Here is a 14,925-nt window from a genome sequence, read left to right on the forward strand (position 1 = left end):
CTGAGGTTCATGGAGAAAGAAAAGGAATTTTAAAGAGATCACCAAAGAGTTGTGAACATATGGATAGCTGGATAATGATGAGGGGAATGGGCCTTCGTTTTTTACCCTATGTAATGTTTTTTTATCCTATGGCTGAGAGATACATTATGATATTGGAAAAAAATTTCAGCTGCAGATTTCTGATTAGCTTACTGTCAGAGCTGCAGCACATTCGAGATGCAGCACAGTGTTTTTGGGAAAGCTTGCTAAGGTAAATGAGATAAATGTTTGCGCCATTATCTTATACGAATTCCCTAGCCCCCTTTTCAGCAAAAGCCTTGCTTTGTGTGTGTGTGTGTGTGTTTCAAGAGATGAAAGAATTTTTTAACACATGTAAACTCACAGTGCTGAAAACTCAAAAAGTCTTGCTAAGCAGAATCATTATGCCAAATTATCATTGACATACGAAAACACTATAGATTAATGCAGTAATAGTTCATGGGTGCTCAGGAAGAAACTTAATTTACAATTTGAAACAGGTTTGCATTCCTTAGAAATTCTGGAAATCAATCAGTGGTACAGAAATTGATCTGCTAAAGGAGAGGAAAATTGATTTTTAATATTGGCAACTACATCAATTTTTTTAAGTTCTGAAGGAACAACTCTTGAAAACAAATTTATTAACTGTTAAGGGATTACTTGATATTTAGTTTCCTAGCAAACTATCCAAAGAGAAGTATTTATAGCCTCATTAGAAGATGTATTTTTATTGTGCCAAACATCAACTTCAAAATTGCAGACTCCATTATTTCAAAGATATGGAAATCAAAACTTAAATGAAATGGAGTTATCTATGTAAGACTACCATTGCATCATATTTTAGAGTGATACTTTGCCTCAAAGTATCTCAATATGAATAGTGAGAATCTGAACACATTTGCATATTCCCCATTCGTGATATAGTGTTGGCATTCTAAAAAAGAATAACTGTAGCTGACGGCAATTCTTATCTGAAGAGATTTGTGCATGATAGCAATATGCCATCTTCTGTCAGCATAAGAAGAGCATCTGGGGCCCATTAACTCACCAAATCTGCCACTGTTCTGCAAATTTTTATTAAGCAAGTGTAGTTCTTAATAGTCACTTATGTTATAGAATGTGTATCAAATGCTATCAATAAAAAAGGGGATTGTTTTCCCCCAGTGAGAATGCATTTGAAGTGTATAAGAAAGCTTGACAAAAGAATAAAACACTTTAAGTGATCACTATATTAATATAAATGTATCCTACTGGGAAGCCAATGTGTGTAAGTATTATGTGCACTTTGATGTTTGCCACTAACTAGTTCTCAGAGTGCCATCTTCTTCATAGACTTTTCCCCCTGTATTTTCTTTCTCTCAATTCTAATGATGAACCGGTTGAAATTAAGTGAAAAGACACAGACTGTTTATTTATGCTTTTTAAAAAGATGCCATTGATGCTGAGCAGTTCTAATTAGCTTCAAAGGCTTACAACCAGGAGAACTAGAAACATAGGCCATCAGGCTGCTATGTTTCTCAAACAAGTCTTCCTGAATCAGAGAACACACCAGGAAATTAACAGTCTTCCCAGCCAAAGAGTGTCCTCTTTATTAAGTACCTTATGATAATTAAGTAAAATAATGTACATCAATCTTGAATTGAGTATGAGGAAGCATGAGGTTAGTGTAGAAATCCTATTATCTAAATAAATCCAAAGAAAGATCAAGAGGAGGCAGTCCATGGTACCCTCTAAGTATGTAATAATGGTTATAATAAAATAACAGTTATAAAAATATTTATGAATTGCAGCTTCAGAAACCTGAGCATTTCATTGGTATCTCTTCAATTATTATAATATCCATTTAAGATAATCAAGAGCAAGTAGTACCAGTCTTTGGGTAAAACTGAAGGATAAGAAAGGCAATGAAATAACCTGTAAATACAAATACTTTTTTCAAAAGAAGGAAGAAAGAAAAGGAGAAAAAATTCTGTCATCAGAACTAGAACAAGAAACTTAGACTCTTGCTCCATCAGCACTCTCTTACTCAATGTTTTTAATTAATACTTTACCATTTTGGAATCAAAGACCTTTCCCACACCAGGCCCATTTATTTTTCAATCTCTTGTAAATAAGTCCTTTGTTTAAAATGACACACCTGTCGTATTTCATATCACTACCATTCCAATCACTGTGCTAAATATTATGCAGTGAAACTACTAGACTTAAGCTTCAGCGCCAAGAGATAATTTTAATAGTAGCTCTAAGGTAATGTGAGTTATAAAGGAAGTTGGGTATTAATTATAACACTTGCCATTTAAAAAAATAAAAACAACTTGGTGGCATGTGTAATTTTACCTCATTTTCTCATTTGCTACTGTTATTTAAATTACTTCCCAGCACTAAGCATGTGTATAAAAGATGATTGTTCCAAATTTAACCTTTTAAATAAAATGTATTCTATCAATTAAATCATTACGGTTCCCTCTCTTTTCCATTATGTTTATTCATTTATCTTCTGTCCTAAAGATAGACATCTGTGTCAGTGAATATTTTGGAGAAAGTCCTCTAATTTTTATGCCTATCACCCGTTTGTTTTCTACAATGTTTTTCAAATAGTTTATATTAGTGTTCGAGGTAATTTCAAATTGTCAATTAAAATAATGATAAGTATAAGAAATAATAAATATTTTTCAGCCCAAAAGTTAAGAAGATAATTTGTTAAGCCTAATATGGCCAGGGAATTTGCAAGTACTTAAATCAGCTTAAATTTTTTTTAAAAAAGATAAAAACAAAACAGCAAAAGCCTTACCTTTGTATGAATCCCTTCTTCTGAATGACTATGCATAATAAAACCATACAGTCTACTGTGCTTTCATTGCCTGTCTTCCACTGCAGAATGATTCAGGAGCCGGGTAAACTGCTAGGTCATATCTGTTGCGGTTGGGGAATGATCCATACAATAACGGTGTGAAAGCACCTAGTGCCCTACTGAAGCATAGTATGCTCTCAATTATTTTCTCTCTTTAGTTCTTTATAATCCTGAGCAAATTAAATCACAAACCCCACAACTGTCATCAAATACACCACCTTGACCACTGTCACAACTTCCATTTCTCAAATGTTTTCATTTATTGAGAATTATGTGTCTGGAACTGTGCAAAGTGCTTTTATACATTGTTTCTCATTTAGTTCCCACAACTCTCTGTGTACTGTTTGTACTGTTTTTCCCCCATTTCTCATATGGGGAAACTAAAGCTAAAAAAGAGCTTAGTGGCCGGGCACAGTGGCTCACACCTGTAATCCTGGCACTTTGGGAGGCCAAAGCAGGTGGATCACCTGACGTCAGGAGTTTGAGACCAGCCTGACCAACATGGAGAAAGCCCGTCTCTACTAAAAATACAAAATTAGCCGGACATGGTGGCACATACCTGTAATCCCAGCTACTCAGGAGGCTGAGGCAGAAGAATCGATTGAACTCAGAAAGTGGAGGTTGCAGTGAGCCGAGATCGTGCCATTGCACTTCAACCTGGGCAACAAGAGCGAAACTCTGTCTCAAAAAAAAAAAAAAGAGCTTAGTAACTTGCCTGGTGATGCTGGCATTCAACCCATGTCTGTCTGTTTACTAGCTATGATGTTAGTCTGACTTTCTATTTTGTTTCTCATTGGTGATGACAGTAGTCCATATTTATTAAGCACTTACTCTGTGGTCTTCTAAGTACCTTGCATATGTTTGCACATGTAATCATCACCACATACCTGTGGGGTAAGCAATATCTTCTTATGATGAGACTGAGGCCACAGAAAGTTAAAATGATTTGCACAAAACTGTTGTTTCCAAACAAGGATTCCAATTCAGAAAGATTATTTCTCATTTGTAGAATGAGAATGGATATTTTAGCTTGAACCCATCAGAATCATCAATTTCAAAACATGTTAAACAAAATTATAGCTAACATTTATTAAGATTGGTCACCACAGAGCGATAACTATTAATAGCACATATTCAAATAAAGAGAGTAGTTTTTTAGCATAGAGTTGGTTGTGTTGTCTTATATTCCAGGTTTCTCAGGTAGTGACTCTTCTGTGACTCTTACCACAAGTGTAATGAATGGAGTGGTTAAGAGTGCCATATTTAAGTTCAGGCTTCTCCATTTATGAGGCATATGTCAGTTTCTTTATCTGTAACATAAAGATAGTAATAATAATACTTTCCAGGTCGTTGTGAGAATTGAATGAATGAACAGATACAAAGTGCATAGCATAAAACCTGTGTATTACAAGTACTCAGTAAATATTAGTTGCTAAGGTTATTTTTAATCATTATCATTGTTTTCTAATATTTTTCTACTTACAGTGTAAATTGATTCTATGTAAGTGCTTTTTAGGTCTGAGAAAAACAGAATTTGGCTCACAAGTGGTGCCTTATAAATACTTACCTCCCAACTGGAAATAAAACAAAAAGTCCAACAATATTTTTAAGCAGTTGGGAACAGAATAATCACAGATATGTAGTGTTTTTATCTGAAAAATAAAGAAATCGCTTAGAAAAGAAGGGCCAGGTGGGAGTGGGAAGATTATGTATAGTAACTGGGTCAATTAAGACTGAATGTTGTGGGCAGAGAAAAAAAGGGACATGTTACTCTGAGATCAATCTAATGTTAGGCAAAATGGAAGAGATTCTTCTCATTAGCAGATTGCCCTTGCCTTGCTTCAACCCTTGAAACCAGAGTTTTATGTACTAACATAGATAGTGGCACATGGTAATGAACAGCTTTTGTTGAAAGTGATAATCTATGCAGAGATGCTTAAGGATTAAGACCTTTGCATCTATGTTCATGAAGGATATGGGGTAGCAGTTTCCATATCATGTATTTTTCTGATATTGGTATCAGAGTAACACTAGCCTCATAGAATGGCATGGGAAATCCTCTCTCTTTCTAATACATTTTCTGTAGAATTGGTCTTATTTATTTCTTAAATGTTTGGTAGAATTCACCAGTGAAGCCATCTGGGCCTAGAGTTTTGTTTGTGGGGAAGTTTTACGTATAAACACATTTTTTTTTTTTTTCAAAAAATTACTATAGGGCTACCCATACTATCTAATTCTTCCTATATGAGCTTCAGTAATTGTCTTTTAAAAATGAATCCATTTCATCAGAGCTCTGTTAATCTAGAGTTAGTTTTTCCCCACTGTTGAGACAAGACCCTTCTTCACATTCGAATGGATGCCCTTCAGTTATGAAGTTTTCCACACTGGCTGTTGGAAATAGGCACTATTCCCAGCCCTATGTGAACTTCAGATGCTGTTCCTTTTCCAGTTTGGGATGGTTCTTTGCCAACTCTTGGGGTAATTTTCTTACACACATGTGATCATCAGTATTCAACTAAATATATGAAGAGACTTTTCTGAAGATAGTATTGCTCTTTCCTCTCTGGTTCTCTGCTCTGCAACCTCTGTCTTCTTTGGCTTCCTGGGATGGCCAGCACCACGTCCTCAAGCTGGGGCCATCACTGGGTTCTGCTTGGGTGTTGTCTTTCCTGCACAGCTGCCTGGAGGCTTTCTTGGGAGAATAAGCTGGGGCAATTGTGGAGTTTACGTCCTTTGTTTTCCATCTCTTGGGGTCACTGCATTTTGTTGCCTGATGTCTAATCTGTTGAATGCCATTGTTTCTTGTTTTGTCTAGTTTTTAAAATTGTTTCGGGGAGGATTACAAATCTGTTCCCTTTTACTCTATTTTGACTAGATACAGAAGTCTAATTCTTAAGTATTTAATATACATACAGACACAAACACATGTATTGCTGTTATGCTGAAAAAATTTTATTATATTGTGTACATCCCTGGGTCTATGAATTTGGTTTCTCCTGTTGTAAACATGGAAGCAACAACCCAGTTAAAATAAAGAAAATAAAGAGAAAATGAAGTTATATTCATAAAAGATCTAATAAACATACTTATTCATAGCTGTCTTCAAGATATCTACCAATAAAAGTGAGGTACCCCAGGGTAGGCTGGAAGAAAAAAATGTTTCTCAAATCTCTGCCAGTAAAATATTTAACTTATTATGAATATATATTAATTTACTGTTTAAAAATTGTCTGATTTACAAGCCGGTCTGATCCTCATCTCTTTCATTTATTCTTCTCAGTGCCAGATGAAAGCAAGGTTCACTCATTGGCTGGACACAAATCGGGTAAGAAATTCCTTGTAACTGACTGTATTCCCCTTCCTGGAAATCACTGGCTGTTTTAGTAGCAGTTGGAACCTGTTTCTATCCACTAGTCGCTGAAAGGCTTTCTAATTAATACATGAGATGTCTCTGACTTCCACAAAGATGAATTATTGCTTGGCTGTGTGTATAGTGGCATAATGTATGCTAACTCAGAATGTTTGGGAGCAAAGAATAAAGATTTCCAAATATATATATATATAACCAAAAATCTTAAATCTGTACTCCAGCTGAACACTTAAAAAAAATTGCAAGAAAACCCAAGGAAGTTCAAGACTCTTTCCCATGATGACTTTCATATTTAAGTGGTAGGACAAAGGATTCCAGAATAAGAAAGATATGGTCATATTTTTCTCCTCAAAAAAGAATAGAATTTTTTTTCTTTTTTTTTTTTTCTGCCTGTCATCAAAATGGATTGTTCCAGGGATGTATGCATTATTTTTCTTTAGAGACATGAATGAGCTCCCTAGATATTCTCTGGAAAGTCCACAAAAATTCCTAAGTGTCTCTTAGGTCTTTATCATGTGTGAGTTACCTTCACTTATAAAATCCAAGCTGTTTCTTCATGGCCAAGTAGACTGCCTCCTACTCCTTTTTCCTTCCTCCATCATCATTTATTCACATTAGTTGAAAATGTTTAAAGCTACTAAGCTAGCAAATAGTGGAGTAATCCCTTTCCTCTAGGGGCACATTATTTTGGGGGAGAAAATGTCCATTTTGCTTGTAGCATTGCCCCTCCAAACAACAGAAGGATTATGATTTGCTGACATCACTCCGTTGGTGAAACAAAGAAGTCTTTCCCATCACCAAGTGTCTCCTGTGTTTGTGTGCCAATTATGTTTTTAGCAGTAAGTGGCCTTGTTGCCTCATTACCTCCATCATGTTCCAGGGCAAGATTATGAATTTTTTTCTTTCTTCTTTCTCCAGATTCTCTTGTGATAACAGCAGGGAAGGGCTGGTTCACAACTCTTAGATTTTTTTTCTTGCTTTTCTTAATAAAAAGCCTAAGAAGTTAGATCACTGTGAAAGAAGAGATTTCTGTGGGAGTGATAAATTGCCACATGCTGTTTGTTCCCAGCATCCTCTTCCATTAAATTCTCTACTACTGGACATATTTTTAGGAGCTTCAGAAGGAAGTTATCATGACCAGGGAACCCCAAGAATAATCTATAATATCTTCATCTTAAATGCATGCTAGTGCTTGTGGTTCATATATATATATATATGTGTGTGTGTGTGTGTGTGTGTGTGTGTGTGTGTGTGTGTATAAAATAATACCTGAAGATGAAAAGTCTTTTCTGTGTATTGGGATAGGCTTCAAGGCAAAAAGTTGAAGTCCTTTTCCTTTTCCGGAATGTTTATCTATTTGGTTTTTGAAAATGAGCAAATAGTAAATTTTCTGGCTTTTTCCAGGAAATCAAATCTTATTCTCATCTTAATTTCCAAGCACACTGCTATTATGTGAAGGGATGTCTCATTGGGATTTGGTGGTGGTGGTGGTGGCAGCGGCGGCAGCTGCAGCAGCAGAGGGATAAGGGTTCTCTTGATTGTAACAACCTCTTTTAGTTACAAAATCATTTTTAAATTCATCTAAATTCACCTGTAGTCTCAGTCGGCTACAGGTCATCTGTGACCACTAAGCAAGTTACCAGATCGTATTTTAACTTATAAATCTCTGCTTACCTCACCATTGTTAAAAGGAATCACTTAACTTCTTTTTGTTACAATATTGCCCCCTTTCCCAAATTCTTTCTTTCTTTCTTCAGATCTTCAGAATATTTAGGTTAAAATATGATTTTTTTTTTTTTTTTTTTTGAGACGGAGTCCTGCTCTGTTGCCCAGGCTGGAGTGCAGTGGCACAATCTCTGCTCACTGCAACCTCTGCCTCCCAGGTTCAAGCAATTCTCCTGCCTCAGCCTCCTAAGTAGCTGAGATTACAGGCACGCGCATGGTGCCTGGCTATTTTTTTTTTTTTTTTAATGCTAAGAAGAGCCTCTCACTCTTTCTCTTTAGCTATAGAAATGTGAGCAGCTTTTATACTATCCAAGACCAACAGGAAGTTAAACAAATTAAATTGTATATACTGACCTAAATCTGTCATCCAGCCTCTTATTCGAGACGACATTCAACATTTTAATAAATTCATCTGAGTTAAAATTTCTTGAGTCAGCTACTTAGTCTGTAAAGAGCCATTTCGTGTCAAGTTCCATCTGTTGGTCTGGCTTGGGTACCCCCCAAATTTGTGACAATATTTTTGGCACCGTTTTCTTGGCTTAATTTTTAAATGGTTGACACTTCAGAGCTCAGATCCAATCAAAGGCCCAGGTAAAATAAATCTTTCTAACATTTTTGGCCCAAAGTGTAGTGTTCCCCTCACCCCTTCTGGAATTCATCCAGTATTCTTGAGATTTCTCTGAGGACCTATTTCAGGGGTTTCCCCAAAAGGGCACTGCATCTCATTACTTTGACAAGGAAGATAGCAGGATGATTCTCCTGTTTCTGAGCTGGTAGAATCCTCCTCCACATATGAGAGGTATTTAAGTTTATAGTATGGTAAGACCTGCCTAGAGAAGTTAGAAATAAAATACCCTTTGTTTGGTTCCTTGAAGAGAAATCACAAGTTTCATAGAGCCTTGAAAAACCAAAAATGTCTTTAACCTCTTTCCTTGTTTCACTCATTAAAGTCTGACAAAATTCAAATTCTAGCAATGGCTGGAGAAAAAAAAAAAAAAAAAAAAAAAAAAAAAAAAAAAAAAAAAAAAAAAACAGAAAAATGTATGTTTTAACAATAAAACCATTTTTAAATGATTTAAATATTCTGAGGGAACATTAGGATCCAGAGAAAATGACATCAAATTTAGCACAGCTTTTTTATTATTATTATGCTTTAATTTTGGTTAAACTCAGGGTCTTAACATATGTCTGAGAAGGAATTCTTCCTTATTTTCTTTCTGTACTAAAATGACACCTCAACCAATAGTTTAATGCTCCTTTACGTTCAGACAGAAAGGGCTTATAAATTTTACTTTTTTTAGTGTCTTCTTTTTTATTTTTTTTTTGTTTTGATTTACTGCTTGGAACTGTTTTAATATGTATTGACTGTCTGCAGAGATCTTTGCTGACCCAGCTCTTTAAGATGATGCAGTACTGAAGAAAGCCGATGAGTTCTTCTTTATGAGCTCTGACATATTAATTAGCAAAATGGACTAAAAAGCTTGGCTATTTCTGTTTTAATTTCTTATATTCTCAAACACCTGTCCATATAGCTGTAAAACGGGCAAGTCTGTGAAAGTAATGGTTGGCAGCAAGTCCAGACCTTTTCTGAGACCACTTTATCAATTAATGAGCAAGTACTCATTAACAATCTAGGGGACTATTTCTATGTGAGGCCACTAAGTATGTTTGGTATCCTAACAGTTTGATGAAGAAACTGAAGCTCAGGGAATTTAAATACTTGATCTCGGCTGGACGCAGTGGCTCACACCCGTAGTCCCAGCACTTTGAGAGGCCAAGGCAGGCGGATCATTTGAGGTCAGGAGTTTGAGACCAGCCTGGACAACATAGTGAAACCCCATCTCTACTAAAAATACAAAAATTAGCTGGGCCTGGGGGCCCACACCTGTAATCCCAGCTACTTGGGAGCCTGAGGCAAGAGAATCGCTTGAACCCACAAGGTGGAGGTTGCAGTGAGCCAAGATCACACCACTGTGCCCCAGCCTGGGCAACAGAGCACACAAAAAAATAAAAAATTAAAAATTGAAAAACTTGATCTCCAGCTGGTAACTAGTTTGGGGTAAGGATATGAACCCCAGTATTGTAGGGTGGAGCTTATGCTTTGGGGCAATTTATATTTCACTAGCATGTGCCTTATGCCCACATTCCAAAGACAGAGAATGCAGGAGTAAGACACAGCCCCTACATGATACACACATATCAAGATATCTGATACATCTTTACTTGCATTGTGTAAGCTCAGCCAGCTGAACCAGGAACACAATAGCTATAATTTCTCTACCAAACTACTGTAGTTCCTTGAGTATGAGAGGGACATCTAATCTGATCATTCTTGCCTTTGTTTCCTTACACGTATTTGTGCATGTGTACATGTATAGGAATGTGTGGGCCAAGTTGAGAGCTGTGTGAGAGAGAAGATGTGCATTAGATGTGTATGAATTATAGCAAAGGTGCATGTGCAGGTAATGTGTATCCTTATAACAAAGGCCAAGAGTTTAGTATGCAAATTACTACTTCGGCAGGTCTTACATTTTGTTCTAAATGCAATGTGTATAAACCTCAAATCTAGAGTGTTCAAATGTGGCCTAAGAAATTTCTAGATCCTTGCAAAAGAACAGAGCTTTTAAAACCATAGGGTGATTGGATAGTCACTTTAATTCAAGAGCAATGAGTTATTAAATGACATTTCATAAATTGTGTTGAGTCTTATTATTCCAGACTTCCATAGAATATTAAAATTGAAATGTGCATTTACATTTTGGAATGCTAGTTATGGCCATTTTAAAAATATTTACATCTTCTAATTGGATTGCAAATTTTCATGAATTTTTATGGTTATTATTGATGCGGAGCTAAAATTTTCACTTGAACTCTTTCTTTTCGCATTGACTCATTTAAATATGACAGCATGGTTCTCTATTTGGACAAACATCTTTATTGGATGCTTTCTAAGCTTTTGTCGTTTGTTATGTTGGATAAATATAGCTTTAGACACAAGAAATATATACATTTCTCACATGCTGCAGCCTTGGTTTATATTTCCATGGGATTCAGGAAGTTGTCATAAAGAACTTAGCAATATGTCTAGTATTCTTCCTATACAAAGTTGATTGTGAAGCAACTCTGATATTTCCACGTTTGCAAAAAAATTATTGAATAATGTGGTCTCTAAAATTCAGTGAATCAAACTGAATAGAAACAAATATATCAGTCTTTTTAATAAAATTATTTACTCCTCAAATGTGGAGCTAGTTTATGCATCTCTAAAATTCATGAGTAAAAAAGAGACAACGTATGTTTCCAAATCAAATTTCAAACTAAATAATTTTAGTTCCACTCATGTTTACTAAATGCCCACTCTGCAACAGATATTGTGTTAAGTACTGAGATACAAAGTAAAATAAGACACGTTCTCAGCCTTATAAAATGTTTATAATGTGGTAGAGGAGAAAAAATACAAATGCCTAATTCAGTATCTGTTTGATACCCTCATGTTAAAGAGTTCAATGCAAAAACCTCACAGAGGAAATACTGCTTAATTCCATTTGGAATTGGGGATGGCTGTCAGGTTTCAGAAAGGATGTGCTTCCATAGCAGGATCTGAAAGCAAAATAGAAATTGGAGATATAGAAAAGGTCAATGAGCCAACACATTTCAGACATCTGGAAAGTCCTGAGAACATGAAACATCATGGTATATTTAAGAAACTCTAAGCAGTTCAGTGTGGCAGTAGTACAAAGGGAAAGTGGCGAGATATCAAGTTAAGCCAAGTAGGCAAAGATTAGACCATATGGACTCCCACCAAATGAAAAAGTGCCGTTTTATCCCATAGGCTCAGATAATCCAAACAGATTAAAGAAAAGAAGTCACTTTTATATTCTAGTAATATCAATCTTTTGACTGTAGGAACCTGAAGGGATGCCCCCCGCCCCTGCCAAAAAAAAGGAGAGACAGACTAATAGTCCAGATGACAGATGATGTTGGCATAAGTGTCAGTGATTAGCAATGGAAGGGGAAAGAAAAGTAAGAAATATTTAGGCAAGAAAGCTTTGAGTATTTTTTTTAAGTTAAACTTAATGGGTAAGTAAAAAAGGGTATCCACCTTGATTGTCATTGTACTTGTCACTTATCGCTACAACTATGCTGCATAATAAAACCAACAGGAAACATTTATTTCTTGATCACATATCTCCAGGTATACTGGAATTTGCTGGTATCTCCAGTATTTGGATTTAGCTCCAACTTTCAGGTTAGGACCAGCTTTTCTGCAGGTGTTGACCAGCGATTTCCTGCAGCATTTACTTCTTGATAACAAGAGTGAGAAGATAGAGACAGGGTAGATAGACACTTAAGAGTGAAGTGTATTAACACAAAGGCTGTGGCCGCCTCTCCCCACCCCTCCCCCACCCCCCCACACACACATACAAAGGAGGCCACGGAGCTGATGGAACTGATGGAGGAAATGCTGGGACTATGGGTCAGTGCTGACACATCCATGGCTATACGCTTGGTCTTCTTGGCCTTGGCTGGGCTGGTGGATGGGAAGCCAATATGGATCACCTTGTGGATGGGTGCGAAGAGACCAAATTTGGGCAGGCACTGGAAGTACCTGGGGAAGCAGGAGAGACTCACAGTACTGTCATGGCCCCACAGCTTGGAGCCTCCCCTACCTCCTCTGCCTCTTCAGAGCCCAGCAGAAAGAGAGAGAAGCCTCCTTGGGGTTCCATTACCTACACTCCAAGATGGAAATCTTTCAGATGGATAGATGATGAAGGTAGTAGAGGGCAAGGATGATTGAGAGTAGAAGGAAGAGTGACAGGTTAGCATGAGCTGTGCAGGAGCAAGATTCCATATGAGCAAAGTGCAGAAAGTGAAAATGAGGTAAAAGAACCAAGTTGGATCTCCTTCTCACCCTGACCTCCGTGATATGGGTGTGAGAAGCTTCAACTGAGAAAGGTGCTGAGAAAGTATAATTTGTAGTGGAGAATTGAGGTGGTTTGAAAGAAGAGGTTGGGTTGAAAATGAACAGTATTTTGTCAACCATGGAAGGATAGTTGGACTCAAGAAGGCAAGGTGGAAGAGTCTAGGATGAGGGGACAAGTAGGACAGCTAGTCACATTGGAAGACACACAGAGTGGTATCATAAGGCCAACAGCACAGGAAAGAGCAGGTGACCGGGTCTCATATCTTGGAAGTGACTGAGATCAGCAGTAGTGATGGGGTTGCGTGATGGCGACTTTTTTGGTGAATAAAGAAAAAACTTGGGTCAGTTCAGACTCAACGGTGGCCTAGATGAATTATTTCTTTAAAGATTTCCTGTGTCTGATGAATGAGGAGATCAAGAATTTCCAGGAGGAAATGGTCCCAGGTTTACGGAAGGTTTGAAAAGATGACTTTTTTCCACTAGGAATGGGAGATAAAACAAGCATAGATGATCTTTCTGGAAACTTAACATCAAGAGAAAGGAGAGAGATCTATCTAGAGAAGATAAGAAAAGTTGTTTTTATTGTTCTATTTTATCTTATTAATGAGAAACACTGAATCATGTTTATAGAATGAAAGAAAAGAGATATTCATAAGGAGAAGATGGATTGGGAAAGAAGCAATTGTTTAAGGAACTGGTTTAAGAGTGTAGTTTTGTAGTAGTTGGCCTTGGCAAGGATGAGTGCTGGGTGTAGGGAAGGTGATAGGGGTGCCTGTGTTATAGATAAATTTGTAGGCAAAGGAGTGGGAATTAAAGATGTTAATGGTTGGCCATGCACGGTGGCTCACGCCTGTAATCCCAGCACTTTGGGAAGTCAAGGCAAACGATCATTTGAGGTCAGGAGTTCCAGACCAGCCTGGCCAACATGGTGAAACTGCGTTTCTACTAAAAATACAAAAATTAGCTGAATGTGGTGGCAGGCGCCTGTAATCGCAGCTACTTGGGAGGCTGAGGCAAGAGAATTGCTTGAACCTGGGAGGCAGAGGTTGCACCAAACCGAGATCGTACCACAGCATTCTAGCCTGGGTGACAGGAGCAAAACTCTGTCTCAAAAAAAAAAAAAAAAAAGTTAATGGTCTCAATTTTCTACATGATGTCAGATCTGTATATAATTACATTATAGGGTTGATAACAGACTGCCAAAGAAAAGAAGAAATGCTATAGATAATAAGTAACCCATGTTGGGGTATGTTTAAGTCACTGAAGCAAAATTGGATGGAGAACTAGAAAAAACCTATGTTTCACATACGTGTACCCATACACATTCATACACATCCACACACACTATAGTCAAGGGTCTTTCCTAAAGTAAAATGTTTCTTATCCTTTCCGATTATATTTCCAATTCTCTACTTATAGTGAAATTACAGAGTACAAGGATTAAAGGTAGTATTATATGTGTCTATTACAACCAGACTACTTGAAAGAGTACACTGAGGCCCAGAGAGAGGAAGTGAACCTCATCAGAGGCCCAGCTTTTTAGCAACGGATCCCAGGCTCCGATCTGTTGACTTCTATTTCAGCAGTCTCATACTTGGTACCATGAGCATTATTGCGACCAGTTTTGCCTGATTTAATAACCTAAACCATCATTAAAATCCCCCAAATTTCCCTATACTCAGCATGAATAATAGAAAGATTTGTTTGGCATAGCACTGATAATTTTTCTTTTAAGCTTTTTCTGTTAAAACCTACCAGAATTTAATAAGTTTCTACATACAAAAAATCTTTATTTTGTTCAAAATTTGTATATACTTTGTAAGTCTATAGCTGCTACTCATTATACTTTTTAGCTTTATTATTGTGTTTTCTTTCTTTTTAACATAAATGCACAGGGGAAATTATTTCTGAGCTCTGATGGAATGTATTGATATGGCGTATTTTGGTATATATTTGTCTGCTTTGACCTCATATATTGATATTTACATTATAGAATTCTCAGTAGCAAAACTCTTCATTATCCTATCTTTCTCATTA

At 36.8% G+C, this 14,925-nt stretch overlaps 1 protein-coding gene across 3 annotated transcripts in view; it reads left to right on the forward strand.

The window, feature by feature from the left end:
• Positions 1-14,925, forward strand: part of PARD3B (par-3 family cell polarity regulator beta) — a 1,146,560-nt gene that overhangs the window by 754,868 nt on the left and 376,767 nt on the right. For all 3 annotated transcript variants that reach the window (XM_010352639.2, XM_030916822.1, XM_010352640.2), the window contains one exon: positions 6,150-6,194. In XM_010352639.2, coding sequence (XP_010350941.1) covers positions 6,150-6,194 — 45 coding nt within the window. The remainder of the gene's footprint in view (positions 1-6,149; positions 6,195-14,925) is intronic.

The sequence above is a fragment of the Rhinopithecus roxellana genome, chromosome 14 (genome assembly GCF_007565055.1).
Source record: "Rhinopithecus roxellana isolate Shanxi Qingling chromosome 14, ASM756505v1, whole genome shotgun sequence".
NCBI lineage: Eukaryota > Metazoa > Chordata > Mammalia > Primates > Cercopithecidae > Rhinopithecus > Rhinopithecus roxellana.